This window comes from Lagenorhynchus albirostris, chromosome 1 (assembly GCF_949774975.1).
Source record: "Lagenorhynchus albirostris chromosome 1, mLagAlb1.1, whole genome shotgun sequence".
Taxonomy (NCBI): Eukaryota; Metazoa; Chordata; class Mammalia; order Artiodactyla; family Delphinidae; genus Lagenorhynchus; species Lagenorhynchus albirostris.
Window position 1 is genome coordinate 29357433 of NC_083095.1, and position 27142 is coordinate 29384574.

Below are 27142 nucleotides of genomic sequence, written 5' to 3' on the forward strand. Positions count from 1 at the left end.
TTGTAACCAACTTTCTACTTGGCATCTGGGATAAAGAAGAGATGCTTTAACCAAGGACTGTAATTAAATTGTTTACATTATTTACCAAGAATATTGTAAACTAAAATTGTGGTGATGTGTTCCTTTCTTATTCTGAATCAATAACATATCACAATAAGGTCTTTATGCAGCTTTCACTAAAATCCCTTCAGTGATACTCTGCTTCTCCAAAAGTTTTAAATGAAAGACTTAAACCACCAGTAACTTGTCACTGAAACCGTAGGTCCTGAGATACATATGGCTATTTCAACCCAAATACTCAGCTGTGGAGACCTAAATTCTTTATTATGAAAATATACCTCATGAGGGAACATCCAGTCTGTCTTCAGCATTTTCCCTACATTCTAAATTTCTTTCCATGAACCCTCTACATCTCCATGCTTTTTTTAAGCATAAGGATTGAGGTGGGGTTATAAATCCAAAGGCTTACTCAACTAAAAATACTCATAGCCCCTAAATTCCCTACCACCATCATCCTAAACCAAAACTTAAATATTAGTATAGCTGGTCTTACCTAAATTAGAAGTAAAGCATTTGGAATGAACTAGTTCACACCACCTTACAAATGACTACTCCCCCTTGATCTATAGAGAAAATGTACATTTTTAGAAGGAAAGCTTATGAGCCCAAATCTCTTAACCAATTGTTAATGTAAGAAAAACAAAAGTAGCAATATATACCATGGAAGGAAAAGTTATTTTTAGTTTCAACTTAAACTCTACCTCTGGGTCCTGAACCACAGACAGTTTCCCGATTTCCGGTTTTTTCTTCCACTTCAGAAACAGAAAGCACATTCAGTAATACTGAGCAGCAAAAAGTGAAGGGTTTGGAAGTACAAGAGGATCAAAGAAATCAACTGAATATCTGAGATGTTTACATGGCCCACCTAGTTGGCTCTTTTCAGAGGAATTAAAAATTTCCATAGTAAAGCTGCTAGCTGGAGAGTTAGAAAGCAGCTCTACTAGACTCACTCTTTGGCACTGACCTCCTAGAGTTCAAAACAAGAACTTCTTTGGGAACTAAGCAAATGCAGTTCTTTCTTTTGAGAAAATGTAGATTCAACCAGACTAATTTCCAGGCAAAGATGTGAAGATGTTCCTACCTGCAGTATCTGATCTGTCCTCAATTAAAATGTAAAGCAAGCAGCTCTTTCCAAAGATTATTTGTACTTCCACCACTTGGCAGAGTTCATTCTTGAATGTGTGATTAACAAGCACTATCTGTGACGATCAAGCAAATATCTCTACTCCTATACCGCTACTGCTGAACAACCAGAAAGCAACAGGACAAGGACTAGATCAGCGTGGCTGCCCCAAACGAAACACTTTTACTAAAGGTCATAAAAGTTGCTTCTACAAATTCTGCAAAATCCAAATAAAAGCTTTTAATCAAGCTACTACTCAAGGCATATAATTCCTCTTAAAATTCTGGGTCAGGAAAAATCTCTCTTTCTAGCCAAACTCGTGGTTCTTTTTCAATCGGAGAACTATACAACTAATAGTATTTTTTCTTCTGTCTGGGAATCAGGAAAATGTCTGGATAGGTAGCATACAAGTTTCTCAATGTCTCATTCTCATGTCACCTACTTTAAGTCACTATTTTCTAAATTTCTCCAATAAATTGACAATAAAAGAGAAAGAACAAGTATACTTTCACATCTTACCCTGAAAAATCATGACAAACCTGCAATCTACTCCACAATATACTTATATTTGCTTAAGCTGTTTGAAAAAAAATTTTAACTGACAGAATTGCTCAACATTTTCATTTTACCAGTATTGTTGAGTAAGATCAACACTCCAAGAAAATATACCATGTTTGTCTAATGACTTTAAGTACCTCTGGGCCATGCCAAACACACCCAGAAGTCATGTCTGTTAATTTTTTAAATTTCATTTTATCTGAAATAACCGTTCTGTTTTTATTGGAGGTGGCTTCAATTCCATTCTTGAAGAAAAATATAAACAGATTTCAATTGTGATTCCTCTTATTAATGGTGATTACAAGATAAAGTCACATGATTATACATTTCCTTATTTATTACATAACTATAGATTTACTTCATGCTCAGAGAACACCATCTGCAAATGCCACCACTTAAACCGCCTCACAAGTTAAATTTCAAGCTCAGTAAAACAATGAATCCAGGGAATTATATAAAAAACTTTGAAGACACTGAATGCATGCTTTATTTTAAAAAAGAATTCAGTTATCACAGCAAGGAAAATCTAAGAAGTCTTGTTGCAGACAGTTGGCTTTTTTAAGGTTTTACTGGTATGACAGGCAACAGTGCTCATATGAGATAAAATACAATTTCTCTGGAGTGTAAATTGTGTTACTTCCTTTTAAAGCTAGGGAAAGACAGTAAGATTACCAGGTGAGCAACATAACTGCAACTGTTATAATAAATGCTCTCCCCATTCTTGTTATGAGCAAGACCTTAACCCAGGTTCTGTGGAGGTACAAGATGAAAAAACATAGTCTGTGAATTTATTGTCCTGTCTATCTTATAATCAGAGAATGCGGGATACGGGAACGAAACAGGGTACAAGGAGCTGTGAGAGAGTGATACAAACAATACATACTACAAAGCAGACTGATGTAACAACAGTAAAATCCTGTTTTATATGAGAAGAGAGGATTTACTTCTGCCTGAGAGGAATCTAGGACTGATGTCAGCTATATGAATCAAGCAACATTTTAACTACATGGATAGAATTTCAACAGGGAGCTTGGATGAGCAACAAGGACATCAAAGCACAAAGGAGTTTGTAGGGATACATGACTGACACATGAAGGGAATTGATGGAGAAAGCTAGAAAGGTAGACTGGAGCAAGCCTTGGATGCCATGCTAAGAATATGGGCTTTACACTGTGAGAAATTCAAAACCATTAGGATGCATGAGCAGGGGGCTGACATAATTATACTTATGTTTTAGAAATATAGGGCAGTACTGTAACAGGCAGATGAGAAGAAAACAATGTAGATAAATCAGTTAAAATACTATTAAAAATCCAGAGAAAGACAAGATTAAGTGAAAAAAAAGCTGTTTACAAAATAATACTTCAGAATTCAATCCTTCATTTATAAAAGGAAAATAAACTCACATATTCCAATTAAAACTACACTCACCCATACAGAGAAAAATGCCTGGAAGAATATGCAACAAAAATGTCTACAGTGCTTACTAATGATGATAGAATTACGGTTGATACTTAACGTCTTCTTTATAGGTTGTTCTATTTTTATGAATTTTTTTTACAATGTTTTTGTAAAGGAGGGAGTGGTGGAACCAAGAAACCTATTTCTACTTTGAATGATAGTGAAAAGCCTGAAGAGAGCAAAAAGGCTGTTTTGTTTTTGTAGAGACAGAAAGGTAATAATCAATCTATTTTAGATCTGTTCAGCTTGACGTGTCAAAAGGAACTAGGAAGGGAAAACAAGGAAATATACATTCAGGTTTTAGCTATTTTTTGCTTTTGTTGAGAGGGAATAATAATGTATGCATTACAACACAACATACAAAAATTTCCTTTACTTTAGCTTCACTTAATAGAGCCACCACCAGATGACAGCAATAAGACTTATTTTCATTCATTTTAGAACCTGTGTACTTCTAAACGAGAGGGCAACTAATAAAAATTTCGTAGGTTGAAATATATTTTGTACTTACTTAAAAGCTGCCTTAATGAATTAGCTCTGTTTGGAATAGTCTGTACCAGTGTTTTCTCTGGCAAGTTAACCTTGTCCAGCCTCCCTTACTACCTTCATCCCAACCTGGAACAAGCAAACCAACAGTCATCCACCCACTATGGGTAGATAAAAGACTTAAAGTAACTATAAACTATAAAAACACCCTCTTGATGATCTTGTGAAGCCCCGTATTAGATTTTTTATAATGAGACGTATTTACACTGAAAGAGCAAAGCTGGCCTAGAGAAGACAATGCTATAAAAAACATACCCCATTAGAAGCTTTCTTCTTTGCTTTCCATTCATCCAGTTGTGCCTTTGTCTTTGCATCAACTTTAACAAGTAGCTTCTTCTCTCCAATCTGCAGGTCATGCAATAACCTGAGAGCACGGAGGGTTGATTCAGGCTCCTTATACTCACAGAATCCAAAGGCTAGCAATGGATGTAAAAAATTAATGAAATATCAATACAATTATGAAAGATGAAAAATATTTATGAAAAACTGAAATCATTACAGACCAAACATTATAATACAGGGATTATTTATTTTGTCACTCCTCCCTTTCCTGCAATTACCTTTGATACGGATTTCATTTTTAGTACCCTCAAACAACGAAAAGAAAAAAGAGAAAACAAAAACAGGGGAAATGGGGCTTCCCTGGTGGCGCAGTGGTTGAGAGTCCGCCTGCCGATGCAGGGGACACGGGTTCGTGCCCCGGAGCGGCTAGGCCCGTGAGCCATGGCTGCTGAGCCTGCGCGTCTGGAGCTTGTGCTCCGCAACGGGAGAGGCCACAACAGTGAGAGGCCTGCGTACCACAGGAAAAAAAACCCCCAAAAAACAGGTGTCTCTACCAACTAGTATGAAAAGAACAGTTTGCTTTCAAAACTAAGAGGTTATCTCATCATCTCTTCTCCTACTTTCTTCCTAAGTCCTAATTGTTCCATCTTGATCATACACTCCTGCTCTGAAACAAAAAGGACTTCTTAAAGTTATCTTATAAGAAACCAGTTAGTCTGAATAATTTTTTTCCCTCTCCTACCTCCTTCACGTTATCCTTTTCTACTTTCTCATCTCAACTCTCAGCCAACATCTTCCCAAATGCCTTTAATCCTATTAAAGAGTGAAGACAGAGTGCTAGTAAAACACTCCTATGGTTAAGGACAATGAGAGTAAATGCAAATGTACTTATGCACACAGGTTAAGATGATCTCAATAAATAAGGAAAAATTTACCTACCTTGAAGTTTTCCAGACGCGCCTTGTACTCTCTTCCAGCTCAAAACCAAGCCACATTTCTGTAAAAGAAAACAAAGATCTTTACCACCTAAGCTAATTTATCATGCAAATAAGAGCACAACTATATTCCCGCTAGAAAAAAATAGAAGTTAAAAAAATCTTGTCAGCAACTAAATTTTGCAATTCCCAGAAACCTACTATATGAAAGAAACACACAATAAATCATTTTAAAGGAAAATATAAATTCTTACTGATTCTTATTTGTATAAAAGTGCCTACCTTTCAATAAATTAGACACTTCACAGTTATATTTATCCTATAAACATATATATAAAACCAAAATGCCCAAATATTATAATAGTTAAACTATAATAAATTTCAGTAAATATTGAGCTCATAAAGACTGTTTTAAAACACATGTATATATTATAAAGATTTTTAATGACACAGGGAAATGCTTGACATGGGATGCAAAAATACCTTGAACCATGAAATTGCAGATATACAGTAAAATTTTTAACTATGTAAAGAAAAAAAATTTGCATAAAGTGATCAGAAATATTCCAAAATGTTAATGGGGCAGGTTGTCTGAAGGGTGGGATACTGTTACACTTTGTTTACTTCTAAAGTTCTTAAATATTAGTTCTAATTAAAAAACGGAGGTTTAAAAAAAGTTTTGTGGAAAATAATAACTGAAGATTGCCTCTCAAAGCTGAGAAATAAGTGGAGTTTTCTCTGAAGGGAAATATCTTTCCCTTCAGAGAAATTACTAAAATGATAGTCAAAGAACTGGGACTTCCCTGGCAGTCCAATGGTTAAGACTCCACGCTTCCACTGCAGGGTGAGAGGGTTTGATCCCTGGTTGAAGAACTAAGATCCCACATACTGTGCAGCGTGGTCAAAAAATAACTAAATAAAATAAAATAATTTACATATATATATATATATATATATATATATATATATATATATAAAAGAAAATTTCCCAGGACTTCCCTAGCAGCACAGTGGTTAAGAATCTGCCTGCCAATGCAGGGGACACGGGTTTGAGCCCTGGTCCAGGAAGATCCGCGGAGCAACTAAGCCCATGTGCCACAACTACTGAACCTGCACTCTAGAGCCCGCGAGCCACAACTACTGAAGCCTGCCTGCCTAGAGCCCGTGCTCCGCAACAAGAGAAGCCACTGCAATGAGAAGTCAGCACAATGTAGAGTAGCCCCTGCTCGCTGCAACTAGAGAAACCCCACGTGCAGCTATGAAGACCCAACGCAGCCAAAAATAAAAATAAATAAATTAAAAAAAAAAAAAAGAATCCACCTGCCAATGCAGGGGACATGGGTTTGATTCCTGGTCTGGGAAGATCGCACATGCTGCAGAGCAACTAAGCTCAGACGCCACAACTACTGAGCCTGTGCTCTAGAGCCCGCGAGCCGCAACTACTGAAGCCCGTGAGCTCTAGGGACCGTGTGTCGCAACTACTGAGCTCGTGTGCTGCAACTACTGAAGGCTGAGAGCGTAGAGCCCGTGCTCCGCAACAAGAGAAGCTACTGCAATAAGCCCCCACTCTCCACAACTAGAGAAAGCCAGCGCGTAGCAACGAAGACCCAATGCAGCGCACCGCCCCCCCCAAAAACAAAGAAAAAGAAAATTGTCCGTAAGGTCAAACATAGCATAAGGAACAGCAGCAGAATTCAATAAAATTTTGCAAAGACAGAAGATAAATGGATGGATAATAACTCATTCAGTAGAGGAAAGAAAGCTATGACACCAAGTGTCTACAGAAGCAGATACCGATAAGAAGAATTAAGCTAACTGATTCTACAAAACCCAGTGGATCCAGACTGGGCGGGGGAAGGTACAGGGGAGAATGGGGCTTAAGTGTGAAGCTGAATAAAAACAGGTTCTTGCCTGACAATACAAATATGGAATAATCAAAGCCTCAGAGGTTTCCAGCAACTACCCTATCCCCACCCCCAGAGAAGATAGCCTGAAGAGTTACAGTCTGAAGAAAGTGAACAGAACAAGCTTGGGATGTGGAGCACCAGATCTGAAAGATCTGTACGAGATACAGAGTGATTAAGAAGGGAAGAAAGTAAAGGTATAAGAAGTGCTTGAACTCAGTCCTGCATCTGCAACCTCATACAGGCAGCCAATCATAAACTCACTAGGCATAAAATTGGAAATTTTCTAGAGAAACCAACCAGCCTCAAAGAAAAGACTCCACGGATTAACATTTAAAACCTCTGGCTGCCATTTACATTACCCTACAAAGATGCCCAACATTTTACAAGTTCAGCTTACGCACACAAAAAACCTTTTAATCCCTAACTCTTAAATATGGACAATCAAGGATCACCAGACATCTAAGTAAAGCCTTAAAAGTGAAAGAGAAATAGAAGAGAGAAATTCAGGAATCCAAAGATAGCTTAAAAAACACTCTGCTGCATATATAAATCAACAACAGTTTTAAAAAGGGATGTTTCAAACTGGAAACATACACAGATGTCCACACAAAAACTTGTACACAAATATTCACAGCATTATTATTCATAATAATGAAGTGGAAACAATCCAATTGTCCATCAACTGATGGACGGATAAACAAAAGGTGGTACATCCATTAAATGGAATATTCTGGCCATAAAAAGGAACAAAGTACTGCTAACAAGCTACACTACAGATTTATGCTAAGTGAAAGAAGACAACACACAAAAAGCCACAAATTCTAAAATTCCATTTACATAAAATGCCCAGAATAGGCAAATCCATAGACAGAAGGTGCAATAGTGGCTGCCAGAGGCTCAGGGGAGGAGAAAATGGGAAGCATTGTTAATGGGTACAGGGTTTCTATTTGGGGTGGTAAAAATGTTCAGGAATTAGACGGTGGTGATGTTTGCACAACTTTCTGAAAATACTAAAAGCCACTGAACTGTATATTATAAAAGGGTGAACTTTACGGTATGTAAATTATATCTCAATAAAGATGTCGTAAAAAATGTCCTCCCAATGTTCTACTTTGGGAAAAAAATGGCATCATCTTGTAAAAGTGTAGATAAGCATGCCCCATGATTCAGAAATTCCACTTCTAAGAGAATACATGACAGAATTTCTTTCATGTTCACCTAGGAAGACACACTATTACCACTAATTATATAGCAAAACATAATATCAAAAAAAAAGGAAAACAATCCATATGACCATCAGTAAAAAATTTGACCATTTATGGCATATTTCTATAATGCAATGGTATATAACAGTGAAAAATAAATAAACTACATATAGGCTGGGTGAAAAAAGCAAATTTTGGAGGAATACAGAACTAAAACTTACAAATTATAAATGTTTATTTATATAAATATATAATTAAAGTAAAAAATATGGACAGGAATGATAAACACCAAACTTAGGATAGTGGATTACCTCTGGTTATTACCTCTGTGGAAGAAAGAAATGGAATTAGAACCTTCATGTTTTGTTTCTTTGGGATAAAAATCTGAAGCTAGTATCACAAAATATTAAGATCTGACTAAGCTAGGTTTTGTGTTTATTTTCTAAACGCCTTTTTTAAAACACTTCTGAAAGCAAGGATCACATGATTTATAAAACAGAACTGGCAATATGTACGTTACTGATAAAATGAAGGAAAATATTTTAAAATAACTTCTCAACACAGTGGAGATTATGGAGGGAGGGAGTATGGACAGTGTTATTTTTCATTAAAAAAATCATTCAGGGACTTACTTCCCTGGTGGCGCAGTGCTTAAGAATCTGTCTGCTAATGCAAGGGACATGGGTTCAAGCCCTGGTCCGGGTAGATCCCATGTGCTGTGGAGCAACTAAGTCCACGAGCCACAACTACTGAGCCCACACACCACAACTACTGAAGCCCGCATGCCTAGAGCTCGTGCTCCTCAACAAGAGAGGCCACTGAAATGAGAAGCCCCCGTACTGTGGCAAAGAGTAGCCCCCACTCGCCGCAACTAGAGAAAGCCTGCGCGCAGCAATGAAGACCCAATGCAGCCGAATATTAATTAATTTAAAAAAATCATTCAGTATTTTTTCACTTACCGTGTGCACGTAGGGACTTCGCTGGTGGCGCAGTGGTTAAGAATTCACCTGCCAATGCAGGTGACACGGGTTCCATCCCTGTTCCGGGAAGATCCCACATGCTGCAAAGTAACTAAGCCTGTGAACCACAACTACTGAGCCTGCGTGCCTAGAGCCCATGCTCCACAACAAGAGAAGCCACTGCAATGAGAAGCCCGTGCACCGCGATGGAGAGTAGGCCCTACTCGCAGCAACTAGAGAAAGCCCGCGAGCAGCAACAAAGACCCAACGCAGCCAAAAAAAAGTGCTTTAAAAAAAATATGCATGTAGCACCAGGATAAATTTTTAAAACTAAGAGACAAAGGAAAATCAATGACCAAGTCAAAAAAACTTATATATGCTCAGAATAAAAACTGCAAAAGGAGTCAATCAATCACAATTAGATGCTAAAATTATTGTTTAAAGGCGGCTAAAGAAAAAGACTCACATAGTCCTCAAATACTAACCCAGAGGTTACTTATTAGAGAAAAAGGGACTAAAGGTACCATTACAATGGAGAGATCTGACCACCTTAACCAAGTAACTAAAAATACCACCAAAAATGGGACCAAGAGACGTGGTATGTCTCTTGCTATGCTGCACCTGAAAACAATGCACCACCCATGAACCACTCTTACAAAGAATGCTTACTCTGAATCTAATTATGAGCAATCAATCAAATTCAAATTGGGAGAGACATTCTGCAAAAGACCCAGGCGCTTCAAAAACATCAATGTCATGAAAGACAAAAACAAGCAAACAAAAAGAGGCAGGGAACTGTTCTACAATAAAGGAAATGTCTAAAGAAACATGACAATTAACTGCAATGTATAGGGACTTCCCTGGTTGTCTGGTAGTTAAGACTGTGCACTCCCAATGCAGGAGGGCCCGGTTTGATCCCTGGTCAGGGAAATAGATCCTGCATGCCACAACTAAGAGCCCACATGCCACAACGAAAAAGATCCCGCATGCCACAACTAAGACCCAGTACAGCCAAATAAATAAATATTTTTAAAAAATAATAATAATAAAGGGCATCCCTGGTGGCGCAGTGGTTGGGGGTCCGCCTGCCGATGCAGGGGACGTGGGTTCGTGCCCCGGTCCGGGAGGATCCCACATGCCGCGGAGTGGCTGGGCCCGTGGGCCATGGCCGCTGAGCCTGCGCGTCCGGAGCCTGTGCTCCGCAACGGGAGAGGCCACAGCAGTGAGAGGCCCGCGTACCGCCAAAAATAATAATAATAATAAAAATAAGTGATACACACACACATATATATATATATATATCCCTGACTGGAAATTACTGGAAAAATTAAATATGAACTATATGTATTTTAATTAACAATACTATATCAGCCTTAAATTTGATAATGGTTTTGTGAAAATGTAGGAGAATATCCTTGATCTTAGAAAATATAAGAAGTATTCAAAGGTGAAATGTAATGTCACAACTTACTCTGAAATTACTCGGAAGAAAAAATAATCGAGGTGTGTGTGTGTGTGTGTGTGTGTGTGCGCGCGCACGCGCACACAGAGTGTGTGTAAATATGACAAAATGTGTTACAAGGGTGTTCACTATTTAATTCATTTAACTTTTCTGCAGGACTGAAACTTTTCAAAATATAAACGAGGAAATTATTCAGAGCCCTCTTGCTAATTTTTCTTTAGTTTGAAATTTATAACAAAAAATTTTTAAAATGAAAAATAAACAGTTTAACTTACAGCAAGGAGCTGTCTTATAAGCATGTCTGAGGCTTTTTCAGAAATGTTGCCAACAAAAACTGTAGTAGTGGGACCACAGTTTTCATCATTTTCTTTAGCCTTCAAGCCTGGATGATCCTTCCGTGCTCCCAAATGTTTTCCAACCATGGACACAGTCGGTACTAAGACCTAAGTGATGAAAGACAATAAAATTGGAACTTGCAATTAAATTTGCTATCATGCTTAATGTAATAACATTAGGCTAAAAACATCAATTTTAAAGTATTAAATATATAGCACATCACCATTACAGGTTCTACATACTTAGTCTAAAACTCCCAAGCACATTTTTCATTAACGTGAACTTATTCATGACAAGTAAAGTTCCACTATTGCATTACCTTTCTTTTAAAGACAACTTGGAGGGCTTCCCTGGTGGCTCAGTGGTTAAGAATCTGCCTGCCAATGCGGGGGACACGGGTTCGAACCCTGATCTGGGAAGATCCCACGTGCCACAGAGCAACTAAGCCCGTGCACCACAACTACTGAGCCTGCGCTTTAGAGCCCGTGAGCCACAACTACTGAGCTCACGTGCCACAACTACCGAAGTCCACGGGCCTAGAGCCCATGCTCCGCAATAAGAGAAGCCACTGCAATGAGAAGCCTGCGCACCGCAATGAAGAGTAACCCCTGCTCACTAAAACTAGAGAAAGCCCGCGCGCAGCGATGAAGACCCAACGCAGCCAGAAATAAATGAATAAATAAATTTATAAAAAACAAAAAAAAAAGAAAACAACTTGGAAAGAAATTTTCTTATGTTTAAGACAATTCTTAAATGTTTAAGACATCGTAAATCTCTGCATTCATATAAAAGGAAATTGCAATTATCCCTGCTAATTTTCTTGTAGAATATTCAAATACTCCCATAGCACTCTCCCCACACTTAAAGTTTACCTTTTCTCAGTTACTTGTGTTTCTATCTTATTTTCCCTTCATAACATTCAACTTCCCAGAGGAAAGAAATAGTCTTATTCATCTTTGTATTTGAAATTGAATTCAGCAAAACATCCACAGTAGGCACTGAAGTGGTGAACTGGGGGAGCTGCCTTTTCCTAGGCTAAAATGCAAGAGGGTAAGAGTATCTGTCATGTGGAGGTTTCCCAATAAATGTTTCCCAATGAATGTCCAATGCAAGAAAAGCTGGATTCCCCCTTGGTCTGCCTCACAGCAGATTCCTATTTGTTCATGTAGTTCCTATCTCATCACCCTTTTTTTTTTTTTGCGGTACACGGGCCTCTCACTGTTGTGGCCTCTCCCATTGTGGAGCCCAGGCTCCAGACGCGCAGGCCCAGCGGCCACGGCTCACGGGCACAGCCGCTCCGCGGCATGTGGGATCCTCCCGGACCGGGGCACGAACCCGTGTCCCCTGCATCGGCAGGCGGACTCTCAACCACTGCACCACCAGGGAAGCCCTCATCACCCTTTTAATATAAATAATACTCCCCGCCTTTTTCAAAACCCACAGGTAGAAAAACAGTTGAAAGTAATGAGACCTACTCTCCCTCACAATGAATTATAAATTAAGACCGGTATTTTACTAATTAACTCAAAGAAAATTTTTAGTTAAATAAATGTTTTAGGAGGGTTATTATTTATTCACATGTTACAGTATACTAGCATTCTTACCTAAGATGCCTAGAGTGTACAGAGCTTTTATGAATGTAGAGAATTAAAGTTCAAGACATAAGACTGAATAATGAAACACTTCAGCAGAGGAAAGGCTTCAATAAAACTTTACAAAGCTTGAAGATACCATACTAGAGGACAGAGAAAAAATAGCTTGGAAGAAGCTAAAAATTAGGTAGGTGGGAGGAAAGAGTAGAAATATATTCAACTTCCATTTAAAAATTTAGATTTCTGCTAGATCATTCCTCCTTTTTCTTTTAAGAAATCAGACATGTCAGATCACTTCTCCTATCTCCCAGGATCAAGACACGAGGGCATGATGAAAGAGTCAATGTCTAAATCTGAAATAACAGTATATGAAGAGTCTAGAGAATAAGAGGGAGATCACTAAACTATTTAGGGAGCATATTTTAGGGGCAAGTGCTTATATGCATAGAGTGAAAACAATACTTATTTAAATAAGTAGTATGATATACATGGATGCTCTTATTCCCTTCCTATTATTCTTTTAAATATTTAAAATAATTTATCTGGGCTTATAAAGTTGTTCAGATTTAAAAGCAGTGGCACTCTTAATTCCTCCTTAAAGTTATACTTACAGTTGGAGCTGGAGCCATAATGCTCATTGGTACAGGAATCATTGGAGTCCCTAAGAAAAAAGGATAATGAATCTTAAGAATATAATTATATATACAACTATATATTGTATATCAACTACATGCCATACAAATAAGTACTTCCAACTCACAGTTCTTTTAAGGGGAAATGTAGGATTAATGAAAATGAGAAATTAATGGATATTTTTCAAGAGCAACATAGTTATCAGGTTGGTCTAAATAAACTTACAAGCAAAAAGACTCTTTAAAAGCAAAAAGACTACCACAGCCTGCTTTTGCCTTAAGGAGTAAAACTGTGGATAGTTATCAATTCATGTTCATCTAGTTCAGTACATCCTCAAAACCAGCAACTTTCATACAGATTTGCTTACAGGTGAACAATGGTATTAATGACTCCTTTAAAGGTAAAAATAAACTCTTTGAAAGTTAAAAAACAAAAGCATCAAATAAGAAATTAATCTGGAAACCTAGGAAGAATCTTGTTATTCCTGGTTATTTAATATAAGCAAAAATCATGAAAAAAAAAATAAGATTAGTAATCTCACTCACTGTCAAAGAGAAAATCTCTAAGACAAGCATCTACTGCCCTAAGGGTTTTAGACAGCTATCAATGGGCTATCACTATTGACATCTTACTGGAATCTGCAATTTTGTTTTCACCTAAATTGTTTACTAATCAATAGCTGCTACATTGACAGTCCTTGTGTACATAACTAATGACGAAATCTTACCATTTGAGAACTAAGAAAAAGGTTGCAATGAGGGTAAAACCAGTAAAAGATCTGTCTACTAAAACACAAATTTTAAAATGCTTCTAGAAGTATCTCAAGAAGTTCTGAAATCACTTTTCAGTTCAAATTTAGCATCAACTTAAGATAACTGTCCATCTAAGACTGGTAATAAACTCTTAACAACTATCCATTTATTTTCCAATATAACCTATTTAAAATAACCTCAGTTTTAAACAAAATTTTTAGAAGATGAAAATCTAGATACTTATCAATAAGCCTACAGAAGATTGTACAAAATAGAAAAAAAAAAAAGACTGCAGAATCAAATTTGGTTTCTTTTTTTTCCTTTTGCGGTACACGGGCCTCTCACCGGCCTCTCACCGCTGTGGCCTCTCCCATTGCGGAGCACAGGCTCTGGACACGCAGGCTCAGCAGCCATGGCTCCAGGCCCAGCCGCTCCGCGGCATGTGGGATCTTCCCGGACCGGGGCACGAACCCATGTGCCCTGCATCGGCAGGCAGACTCTCAACCACTGCGCCACCAGGGTAAGCCCTGGGTTCAATTCTTGGTTCTATCACTTTTAGCTATGCAAACGTGGGAAAGCTCTTTAACCTCAGCTTCAGTTTCCTCAATTCAAATGAGGTAATTATTTCCTCAGAGTGCCTACTGAGATCATTTATGTGGAGCACTTAAATAGGTGGATACTCAAAACTACCATCAACTCTAAATTTTTCACTTTTAACTTTGCAAAACAAAAGCAAATACTCCATTTACCAACTGTAATCTGTGCAGCACCTCTTCCACAGGTAAACTTTCTATTTAAGAAAACCTTAAGAAAAAGACATTTTGAAAAAAAATTTTTTTTCCTTTTTAATAGTTACTAAAAGGTTTAATAGTATGGTTCCCACCTCAACTTACTAATTTCATGAAATGCAGAATTTACAAAAATGTATTGCTGCTCATTACAGATCTATGAATGCTACGGTTAAAAAAAAAAAAGGCAAAGTGCACAAAGTGTAAACAGTGTATATACCAGCTGAGGTCTGAAAAAAAAAGTAGGGTAGAATAAACATAAGCAAACACAGTGGGATATACTTTACATCTCTGGAGAGCTACACACCAGAAACTGGTAAGAAAGACTTCCCCCCCTCTGGGGAAGGGAATGCTCAGGAACTATGCGGGGGAAACTTCCTTTAATCTATAGCATGCATTACTTTTTTTTTTTTTTTTTTTGCGGTACGCGGGCCTCTCACTGTTGTGCCCTCTCCCGTTGCGGAGCACAGGCTCCGGACGCGCAGGCTCAGCGGCCATGGCTCACGGGCCCAGCCGCTCCGCGGCATGTGGGATCTTCCCGGACCGGGGCACGAACCCATGTTCCCTGCATCGGCAGGCGGACTCTCAACCACTGCACCACCAGGGAAGCCCAGCATGCATTACTTTTAAAGGAAAAATTATGGTTTTTTTCTAATTTATTTTCTAATTTAATATATAATGTGATCGCCACATACGTTATCTCAGAGTTCAATTAATTGCACTAATAGGCAACACAAGAAAATTATACATGAATATGGGTATTGTGGTCTTGAATTATTATACTAGTTTAGCATACTTCTTTTTTTTATTTTTTCAAGTATTGACGCTGCACACAGGATGCAGGTATGAATGAGTTAGCTGCAACTAAAGTCTGATTTATCATTCAAGTATGCTTCCCTAAACAGAAATGATACTGTATGCTATCACAAATGGAATCAGAATTGTTTAATAGCGTTAATACTCTGTGAACAAATGCCCACATTAGTATGGCACTGACCAAACAGACAAGAAGAAATACTGAAAATCTGGTTTTAAGGTCTGCTGACCCATCTTAAAAGATATACTAGGATTAGCCTTAAGAGAAACATGGCCCATTTATCTTCTACTTCCATTTATAATTTGGTATAGTGTTCATCAGAAAACAAGTTACATTTAGTATGTGTTTTTAAAAAATTCAAAGGAATTTAAAATCTTTCCTATAAAACCAATATACTGGTAAGGAACTGATTTTTTTCATTGTCACCGTTCCTGATTCTGAACAAGTTTTATCTCCAATGCCTTAAAATTTCTTCAGAAATAGAAAGTAAACTACTCTTCCCTATAACTCTAATAACACAAACTTTGCTAAAAGTATCATGGTTATTACTAAAGACTATCAAAAAATAGATCATATTATGAGACTATAAATTAATGAAAAAAAATATGGGGACGCCCTCAAATATTGATGCCCAAATGAAAATGGCTCAGGGCACTATCCTTCTCAAGTAATCAATTGGTTTGATGGTTGACAAGTAACTTTTTTCGGTTTTCTATTAACATTATTTTCTTAATCGCCCTTTTCAGAAGAAATTCCTTTACAGTCCATTACAGAGCTGTTAAGTTACTGACTAAAATTCAGTAATTGTTACATGGAATAATAAACTGATAGTACTCAAACGTTCACACTAGGTCCCTGGCAGCAAGGGGTAACAAATACGCATCCATGATTATCTAAAAGACCAACTTAACACAGCCAGCTACAAGCATAAATGTCTTAAAAACTTGTACAAGTACTGCATTCTACTCCACAGTATATATGCATAAGTAGTTGTTCTGATTTTTTTTTTTTAAATTTTGGTTGCGTTTCGTTGCTGCACACGGGCTTTCTCTAGTTGCGACACGCAGGGTTCTCATTGTGGTGGCTTCTCTTGTTGGGAGCATGGGCTCTAGGCACATGGGCTTCAAAAGTTGTGGCACACAGGCTCAGTAGTTGTGGCTCGTGGGCTCTAGAGCACAGGCTCAGTAGTTGTGGCGCACAGGCTTAGCTGCTCCGTGGCATGTGGGATCTTCCCAGACCAGGGCTTGAACCCGTGTCTCCTGCACTGGCAGGCGGATTCTTAACCACTGTGCCACAGGGAAGCCCTGTTCTGATTTTTTTAAATTATGATTTACCCTCAAATTCCTGAAGTTTTAAATGATACCCCAGAAAAATTGCCATTTTTATCTTGTGACTTTTCACTTACTTCAACACTGCTGTGTACTTGACCTAGGGGTAGGAGGCCTCCAAACCTGAGCCTCTATAATGTACATGTTATGAATTAACAACCCATCATATGAGCCAACTGCAACGTACTTTCGATTCTGCAACAGTCAAGCTCTTTAGTAAACACTGTTAACTTCAAACACATAATCCAATAGTTAAAGCCAGGTCACTGAAGTAGACCTTTCCTCAAGAAGAAATACTTCTGGATGGTTTACAAGATCATTTGTTCATTTCAGCCTGAATTACATAGATTCTATGCTAAAAGAAAATACTTCTAACATGCAGATTAAGGAGGACTCTTAGATACTACCTTTCAGAAGGGAAACTGGGAAACTGATTCTGCATGAAATGCTTTCAACCCCATCAAAATATAAAAATATGTGAACTACCACTCATAAACCAGAGGAAAACTCTCCTAAACCAATGTTAATTACAAACCTCAAGATAATGGTTCTCAAATGTGGGTTCTCTTAACCGTGCTTAAATGGATACCTATGAATCACCTGTGAACTTGTTGAAAAGAGACTCCTGAGCCCCAATTTGATTCAGTGGCTTGCGGTGGCGCCTTAAAAAATGTTTTATTTTTTTTTAAACCTCATAAAACATTGGAGAGAAGAAGCTTTTAAATAGTTATTTGGAGAGCTCTCCAAGATTTATTGTCAAGGATTTCCCTGGCGGCGCAGTGGTTAAGAATCCGCCTGCCAATGCAGGGGACATGGGTTCAAGCCCTGGTCCGGGAAGATCCCAAAAGCTGGGGAGCAACTAAGCCCATGCGCCACAACTACTAAGCCTGCACTCTAGAGCCCGCGAGCCACAACTATTGAAGCCTGCGTGCCTAGAGCCCATGAGCCACAACTACTGAAGCCTGCGCGCCTAAAGCTTGTGCTCTGCAATAAGAGAAGCCACCGCAATGAGAGAAGCCCACGCACCACAACGAATAGCCCCCGCTCGCCGCAACTAGAGAATGCCCGTGCTCAGCAACGAAGACCCAATGCAGCCAAAGATAAATAAATTAAAAAAAAGATTTATTGTCAAGTATAAAAAAAAAACAAGGCAGAATAGAATACATAGGATGTTACTGTATATCGGTGTCAAAAGAATAAAACAAAACAAATGGATAGAAAAATAAAAATATCTGAAAGGATAAAGAAGAAACTAATAACCCCGCTTTGTTCCCCCTTTCAGTAAGGGGACGGTAACAAGTTATATGGGAATGTGAGAAAAATTTTCCACTGTATACCCTTTTGATTTTTGAACATATAGTTTTTAAAACATATAGTGTTTAAAAATACTGTACTATTTAAAATGTATAGTATTTAAAAATAAATGTATTATCTATATTTTCAAATAAAGACTTTTTAATTTCCCAGATGAGTCTGATACTCAGCCAGAAATGAAAACTATCACCATAGGAAAATGAGACATCACATTTCCAGAATGCTAACAGCTCTTCTACCAACAGTCACATATGTATCATCTTCCTAAAGTTAATATTGCAATGACACAAGGATGGGTTAAAAAAACCCCACAGAATCACTGGTGGGAATGTAAAATGGTGCAGCCACTACGGCAACGGTATGGAGGTTCCTAAATAACTAAAAATAGAGCTACCATATGATCCTACAATCCCACTCTTGGGCATATATCTGGAGAAAACTCTAATTCAAAACATACGTGCACCCCAGTGTTCACAGCAGCACTATTTACAATAGCCAAGACATGGAAGCAATCTAAATGTCCATCAACAGATGAATGGGTAAATAAGGTGTGGTATATATTTACAATGGAATATTACTCAGCCATAAAAAAGAATGAAATAATGCCGTTTGCAGCAACATGGATGGACCTAGAGATTATCATACTAAATGAAGTCAGACAGAGAAAGACAAATATCATGTGACATCACTTACATGTAGAATCTAAAAATATGATACAAATGAACGTATTTACAAAACAGACACACAGACACAGAAAACAAACATGGTTACCAAAAGAGGACGGGGAGAGAGAGAAATTAGGGGTTTGGGACTAGCAAATATGAACTAATACATATTAAATAGATAAAAAAAAAGGATTTACTGTATATCACAGGGAACTATATTCAATATCTTGCAATAAAGTATAATGGAAAAGAATCTAAAACAGTGTGTGTGTTTATATATATAAATAACTGAATCACTTTGCTGTACACCAGAAACTAACACAACACTGTAAATCAACTACACTTCAAAAACAACAACCGTATCCACAAACTTACCTGGAGGTACAGGCGGTGGAAAGCCAGGAAACTGTGGGGGTGGGATCCCTGGTGGGAGTGCTGGGATTCCCATGGGAGGGCGATTCAAATGAGGAGGGAATGACATTCTTACCGCAGCGGTCTAAAGAAAGAAATCATGACAAATCATGTTATTTGAAAACTTTACAATTTCATATGCTTGGTTTGTTGGCCTTCATTTTTAGAGTATCTGCAAAATTCTCAAGTTTTCTTACCCAAAGGAGCTGGCAAAGACCCTCTTTTCTCTGTCTGTCCATTGAGAATTTTTTAAACTTAGATCTTTTCTAAAATAAGTTCCCAAAATGTACACGATCTAACTTCAGGATAGACTCCTACAGTCATATGGGAATACATATAAAGGAAGAAAAAAATTTTGAGGTTCAGTTAATATCCAAAAATTAAATACCAAACATCAATGAATCTTTTTAAATCAAACTCAGAATCCAGGAAGATATCTAACAGTTTTTAAGTGTTCCGATGCATTAATTTTTTATACACATCAGCATCCTGAAGACTAAATTTAAAAAGTTACACAGTATTTGTTGATTCAGTGTTGGCCAGTTCTTCCAGGACAAATGAATGTCTCAGTGACTTTCTACAAACCTGAGGGGGGAGGGGGGACGACCTCCATATATCAGGTCACATAGTAACCATTCAAATATAATGGTTCAAATATAAACCATTCACATACAACTTGTGACAATGAGAAAAAAGTGGTAATTTTTCTTAAACTTAAAAGCAAACCTCTTAACCATTCTTGAATGATATTCAATGAATGAATGACTGAAACTCAAGAATCAGACGCTGGTATTTGATTTTTAAAAATACAAGAACACAATGAACTGTTTGATTTGGTTTGTGATATCATTCCTTAATAAGAAACTTTTGTCTTTTAGATAAAGTACTGGGCTTCCCTGGTGGCACAGTATTTAAGAATCCGCCTGCCAATGCAGGGGACACGTGTTCGAGCCCTGGTTCGGGAAGATTCCACATGCCGTGGAGCAGCTAAGCCTGTGCGCCACAACTACTTAGCTGCGCGCCACAACTACTGAAGCCCGTGTGCCTGGAGCCCATGCTCTGCAGCAAGAGAAGCCACTGCAATGAGAAGCCCACACACCGGAATGAAGAGTAGCCCCCGCTTGCCGTAACTAGAGAAAGCCACGAGCAGCAACGAAGACCCAACAGAGTAAAAAATAAATAAAATAGAAGTACTTAAGACTTTTCCTCCCCCCAAATTTTATATTTTTGTCAACATACTCAAGTGTCCAGAACTACTGGAAAAAAGTAGAAAAATGATGTTAGAATGCCCTAGTAGGATTCCATGCACCAATTTTAACAAGCAGCCAAAATAAGTGGGTTGATCTCCTATCAGTGATGCAGCTAAAAGTGGTGATTTGATTAATAGATTTTCTGTTGGACACTAGGAAAAACTCCCCCACCTACACTCTGTAACTGAAGGAGTCTAGAGTTTCAGAAGCTTTTAAAAAATGTTTTTCTCTATTATTTTCTTTTCTATGTTTTTTTTTTTTAAGATGTACGTGGGCCTCTCACTGCCGTGGCCTCTCCCGTTGCGGAGCACAGGCTTTGGACGCGCAGGCTCAGCGGCCACGGCTCACGGGCCCAGCCGCTCCACGGCATGTGGGATCCTCCCAGACCAGGGCACGAACCCACATCCCCTGCATCGGCAGGCGGACTCTCAACCACTGCGCCACCAGGGAAGCCCTTTTCTATGTTTTATATATTGTTTTACTCACCCTTTAGAAGAGAGAGGATAAAATGTGCATGTCTTCTACTTCCTCGCCCCTGATTCCAACAGTTTGGTATAATTCGTTGTATTCTTCTAAAATATCTTTCTAGACACAAGCTAATATATAATCACTTATGTTTTTCTGCAAACAATATAATCATACTATATTGTTATGTGCATTTCTCCCTCATCATTATTAACATCTCTTCATGTCACTTCATAAAGTTCTATTCCATTCTTTATAATGCAGTAAACTATTACTATATAGCTGTAACTAACCAACATTGATGATTCTCCACATTTTACCTCTTACAAATCATATTAAACATTCTTGGTCATATTGGACATATAACTCTAAGCACCTGTGCAAGTAATTCTATAATACAGATCAGTACTGTATGTATCTACTCTTTACCTCCAAATCTAGTGTACAAATTAATTTTCCCACCAACAGTACATGGGTACGCCCTTTCCTCATATCCTCACCATCACTGTAGTAAATCTCCATTGTGACAGGTAAAAAACAGTTTCAACTTGCATTAGACATTATTAGACATTTCTTTAAAAAGCATGTCCTTCATCCTCACAGCTCTTCTTCCTCAGTATTCTTTTCACTTAATAAGTTAGGATATACAATATTCTGTAAAATCTAAACTTCAATTTCGAAAGCACAGTACACTTAAAATATTTAGGAAGCTTTACAAGTAAAATAAATTCCTAGAATGTTGTCATATACCAACAAATAAGGTACTGGAAATGCCTTAAATATTAAGTAAGTATCAACTTGAGTTAAAAAGAAAAATGTAACTAATTTAAGATAGTAAACGTGTTGAATTTTTTAATAATCTTTTTTAAAATACTTTTTTGCCCAAAACAAAAACAAATATTCCACATGGAAGGGGACAGGAGTGTATATCCTTTTAAAACATGGAGGGCTACAGTCCTACTTACATAAGCTTTTATATTATCATTTTAATACTCTATCTCAGCACTTCCTTAGGAGGGCAGTTGGTATTAATACCTGTTAAATAAATAATCAGTGAATGAATCAGTAAACAAATAAACTCTGAGAACCTCTTTAAATAAATTTATTAAGAAGCTACCATGTGCCAGGTAGTATTCTAGCAATGACTCAGTACCTAGCCTCACAATGGTTACAAAGATTGGGCCATGAATTCATCTTTAGAATCACTTTTTCCCAAGTACTAAATACAAATACTACTTTTAAAAAGAAACCCTCTAAGTTCTTGGTGTTTAAACTATTTTTCACGGTTTTCAAACGTAACGTTCATTAAGAGTTAACCAGATTACGTTTCAGTTTATGCTAATATACTCATTTCATTCACTCCAATTTTTCTACGAAGTATTTCCCTTTTATTTGGAACTGTTCAAAACTTGCTTATTTGTAGGCTAAACTTCGAAGGTGAAGGTAATCTTAATAAGATAACAGCCCCTCCTATGGAAATTCAGAAAACAAACATTTCTGATGATCTCTGATAAATATTAATATTCACTTTAAACATCCTAGGGACTTCCCTGCTGGCACAGTGGTTAAGAATCTGCCTGCCAATGCAGGGGACACGGGTTCGAGCCCCAGTCTGGGAAGATCCCACATGCCACAGAGCAACTAAGCCCGTGCACCACAACTACTGAAGCCCACGTGCCTAGAGCCTGTGCTCTGCAACGAAGAATAGCCCCCGCTCGCTGCAACTAGAGAAAGCTCACGCACAGCAACGAAGACCCAACACAGCCAAAAAAAATCCTAAAATGGGTATCAACCACTTACTTCAACATAAAGTTTGGTATACTTTGATGTATGTGAAAATGAATGATAATAAACGAAGCTTATCATTTTTGCCTATAGTTGATAAATTGTAATACTCACAATAAATTATACAGATAGTCAAAGTTGGTAGGTACTTTGTAGAATGAACCAGGGAAGAGAGCTAAGGGAGTGCTTCATTTTAAACATGGTGGTCAGGTCTCACCAAGAAGGTAACATCTGAAGAAAGACTTGCAAGAGACTGAGGCAGGAAACTCTATTCTGGGGGGCAACAGCCTTCCCAGCAAAGGAAACAGCAGATACAAAGAGCCTGAGGTGGGAATGCAGTGTTTGCAGGAGGCGTAACAAGGCCAACAGTTGGAGCACAGTACTGGCAGCAAGCTGGAGATGGGAAAGGGGTTCAAAGAGTTTAACACTTTGTAAGCCGCTGTAAAAGTACTGGGTTTTACTCAGAATGAGACGGAAAGCATTTGAAAGGGTTTTGACTTGACTTATATTTTAACACGGTCACTGGCCACTATGTGAATGTAAGACTGGAGGAGAACAAGGGTAGAGAAGCAAGAGACTATTGCAATAATCCAGACAAAAAGAGATGGCCTAGAACAGGTGGTAGCAGTGAACTGGTAACAAGTTATTTATTGGTTTCTGTATATACTTTGAATGTGGTCAATTGCTGAGGGATTGTATGGGGGGTTTGAGAGAGATGCAGAGGTTATTTTATTAGCACTGAAATGACTTAAATAGCATTTAAAGAATACTTGAATAGTAGTGTTTCACTTTTAGAAGGTTCAAAGCATTTTCACCTGCTAAGTATGAAACTTTATGGCCCAAAGTAACAAAAACAAGCCCCTATGTTGGAAGTGTTCCCTATCTCGACTGTGACAGTGGTCATACAGGTTTATGTATTCGTCAAAATTCACTGAAATTAAAATGGGTGCCTTTTACTGTATGTAAATTTTATCTCAATAAATATGGTCCTCCCAAAAAAGAAAACAAACTTCTAAAGAAGCTTTACCTCAACATATGCACGCATTCTGCTTTTCTTTTTCACTTTTTTCTCTTTACTCTCTTAAAGCACTCTTTTTCTGCACTCATGAGAATACTATTACTGCTTATATGTATTCCTCCATTACAGATTTATCCCGATAGACACAAAGTATTTCACCAGGGTCAGATTTACAGGCTAACCCCATCAGGACACTGTGTGCCAAGAAACAACTGAACCAACAGATTCTCCTCAGCAAACACACATATACAACTTAATCATTTATTCAATAAAACATCCAGCTCCAATTATTTGCCAGGTTCTTTCCTAAGCATTATTTTTACTAGTTCTGAAAGAGCAAATTTTAAGTTATTATGTATAGTTATACAGCCAGTCCAGTAACTCTACATTAAATATGAATGATTAGTGTAGCATGCACTGTTTCCTGCTCTGCTTATAGCCTTCAAGGTACAATGGACTGACATAACTGCCCCAGCCTAAGCAAAGCAAGCCTAACTACAGAGAGAGATTAGTGGTAGTCTAGAGGTGGGAATAGGGAGTAACTTGCAAACAAAAAAGAGGGATCCTTTGGGGGTAATGGTTGCACAACTCTGCACATTTACTGAAAAACACTAAATTGTACATTTACAATGAGTGCATTTTATATGTTAATTATACCTTAATAAAAGGTAGCAATACGACTTCAGGACAATTTCAGGCAAAACCCAGTTAAGACCGGTAGATTATACTGTACCAATATTAATTTACTGATTTTGATCACTGTACTGTTGTTAATTAAGAGAATGTAACTGTCTGTAAAAAATACACACTTAAGTATTCGGGGTTAAGAGGGACACCACATCTGCAACTTACTAGCAAAAGATTTCAGAAGAAAACTATGGAGATAAAAAGGAGAGGACGATAAAGCAAATTGGTAAAATGTTAACATCTGGGGAATCTGGATGAAAGATTTGAGAATTCTTTGAAGTTTGAAATTATGTCAAAATAAAAAAAGCAATATCAATTCTGGTTAGTGGAAATACGTTTTTATTTTCTGGAGTTTCAAAATTCAAAAAAGTTAGGAAGAAAGCTATTCAAAAACTTTGAGGAATCAATCAAAATTCTCATGAACAGCAGTGGTAGAATCAGAAAAAAAATTATCAAGAGATTAAAAAAATAAACAGAATGTTTTTATAAGATGTTAAAAGATTCAATGATTACTTTTGCTTCTATAGTATAAAAGTCAGTATGATTTTTCTCTAAATCATGTGTAAATGAAAAAGGTATATAGCTAACTTGCCTGTGGCCAAAACAGAAAAAGGAAATTGGTAACCCCAAGAAGATGAATTATTTAACAAAAATAACAGATAAGATATTAATTTACTTTTGTTTACAAAAGCTTTCAACGTTATCTCATTTAACCTACCAAATTACCTAGTGTAAATATATTATTCTTCTTTTACAGATGAAGAAGCTAACTTGTCCAAAGGAACACAATAAATGGGTAAGGACTCCACAGTCCCCACTATCCTGAAATTACCAATCCAAAGGCTGTTTTCGCTTATCACAATGCCTCTTTCTAGTAATGACATACCAATGATTAACTCTGACTTTATTTACAGAAGTCTATCCAGAGTACACTGGAAGAAATGTTAGAGTCAGGGTTAGGGTCTTGTATTGATACTTCACTGAAAATTCTTAAACAAACACTATCAGTTAATGTGGACTAAACACTACGTTACTTGGGTATTGCATTAAGGATTTTACATTTTTTTTTCAATTAATTCCCAATTCCAATAACCTATGAAGTGAATACAATTAATAATCCTCATTTTACAAGTGAAGAAAACAAAGGCTTTAAGAAAAATTAAATGAGAATAGCATAGCATCTACCTGAATCGTGAGGAACTGATGACCACTGAATGCCTTTCTAGGCCTCTGAACATTTTTGGAAATAACCTTTTAAAAATTAAAGCTCCTGAAACTATATAAGAACTGTTTATACACTACTGCCAACTACCCAATTCACAGTACTTCACACTATAGCAGTCTGGGGCAAGAGAAGTCCAATCTCCTCTCCTCCCTCTTTTTGGTCGCCTCCACTCTGCCCAGTATCAAAATGGCTTTTCCATGGCAATATACAACCATATTACATAACTTCAAAATAATCTTCATACTCCTAGAACTATTTCAAAAAACGTGTTTTAAAAGTAGTATTGAAGACCAAAGAAGCATGAGAACGAAGCAACATATTTTAACGTGGGGCTGGGTCCTACCCTAGAATCAATGAAGATATAGTTTACTTTAACCTCCAGGAGAGGAAGGGGGCAAGGCCACACCACCCACCACAATCTTAGACAAGCAAACCAACCAGAAGGGTGGTAGAAAAGGTGGGCAGTAGCTAAATTCAAGTCGGGGGCGGGGGGAGGGAGGGCAGTTCACTCGGTGGCGGGCTTTAGACGACCGAAGAAGGGACAGAAAACAGCTGGTGGCCAGCCCCCCGCTAAAAAAAAGGGTGGGTGCTAGCCGGCTTCTAGGCAGAGCCTGGGGCAATTGTATCCTAGGCCCGGAATATTTACCGCAAGGCTTCCGCAGGCTCACGTTAGAAAGGGGCCTCAGGGAAGGGCTCCCCAGGGGCCGACCGAGCGTTCTGTGGCAAACGTGGAGCCCAGAATGGGCCGAGGCCTCTCCGTGGAAAGGAAAGGGAAAGTGGACGACAATGCAAGGAGGAAGGCTCTGGCAGTAGGTCCGGCCTCCACGGGCTCCTACTGGGCCCACTCGTTTTCGAGGCCTAAAAGAAGTAGAGAAACCCAAGCCTCGTGCCCGTGCCCATCCCCTCCCCCACCCCACCCCCACCCCCACCCCACCCTTATCCCCATCCCACCCCAGCCCTTCGGCAGGCTCCCCGGCTTTCCCTCCTCCCCCAGCCGAAGTACCCTGTCTCCCGGTTTCCACACGCGTTCAGAGGAGCGAACTCACCAGCCGCTGAAGAAACTGTACTGCCTTCGCGGCCTTCCGGGCTCCAAGTTATGAGGGAGTTCCAGCAGCTCGAGATTTCTGCGCGCCGCTAACCCGGAGACTAGTGCCGAAGCGCCTACTCTCACAGGCCGCAAACACATCCGCGCTGCGCGGGGAGCTTCTGGAGGTCTTCCTATTGCCCGGCGTGCACTGCGGCTGGGGGCGTGGAGAGAAGGACCATAGAGAAGAGCGTAGGTAGGTAATCGTCACTCTTGGCTCTGAATCACCACGCAGCGGCAAATAACCATAGAGAGGAGCGCCTAATGAGGGCTAGAAGGGCTCGAGCTGTATGTTACGACCCACCCTGCCATTTTTGATTGGAGCTGATTGAATCTTATGATTACGCGACGCCATCTTGAGGTCAAGGTGCTGGCCGGACACTGCGCGACGGCTGTAAGAGGGTTTCCCTTTTTTTGTAGTTTGTGTTTCGGGGGTTAGAATCTCGCTCTGAGGCTCTTTGAGGTTCGATGGGCTGATAACTGGGCCTCACCCA

General features: G+C 38.5%; 1 protein-coding gene across 2 annotated transcripts in view; it reads right to left on the reverse strand.

The window, feature by feature from the left end:
• RBM25 (RNA binding motif protein 25) overlaps positions 1-26770 on the reverse strand; it is a 54573-nt gene extending 27803 nt beyond the window's left edge. The window contains exons 1-8 of one of the 2 annotated variants that reach the window (XM_060139849.1): positions 26611-26770; positions 19332-19448; positions 19099-19219; positions 13038-13087; positions 10774-10941; positions 4970-5027; positions 4004-4164; positions 762-812 (exon numbers count right to left, since the gene is read on the reverse strand). In XM_060139849.1, the coding sequence (XP_059995832.1) occupies positions 762-812; positions 4004-4164; positions 4970-5027; positions 10774-10941; positions 13038-13087; positions 19099-19219; positions 19332-19373 (651 nt within the window). In that variant the 5' untranslated portion in view covers positions 19374-19448; positions 26611-26770. The remainder of the gene's footprint in view (positions 1-761; positions 813-4003; positions 4165-4969; positions 5028-10773; positions 10942-13037; positions 13088-19098; positions 19220-19331; positions 19449-26610) is intronic. The other variant, XM_060139857.1, reaches the window with a different exon arrangement.
• Between the last annotated feature and the right edge of the window lie 372 nt (positions 26771-27142).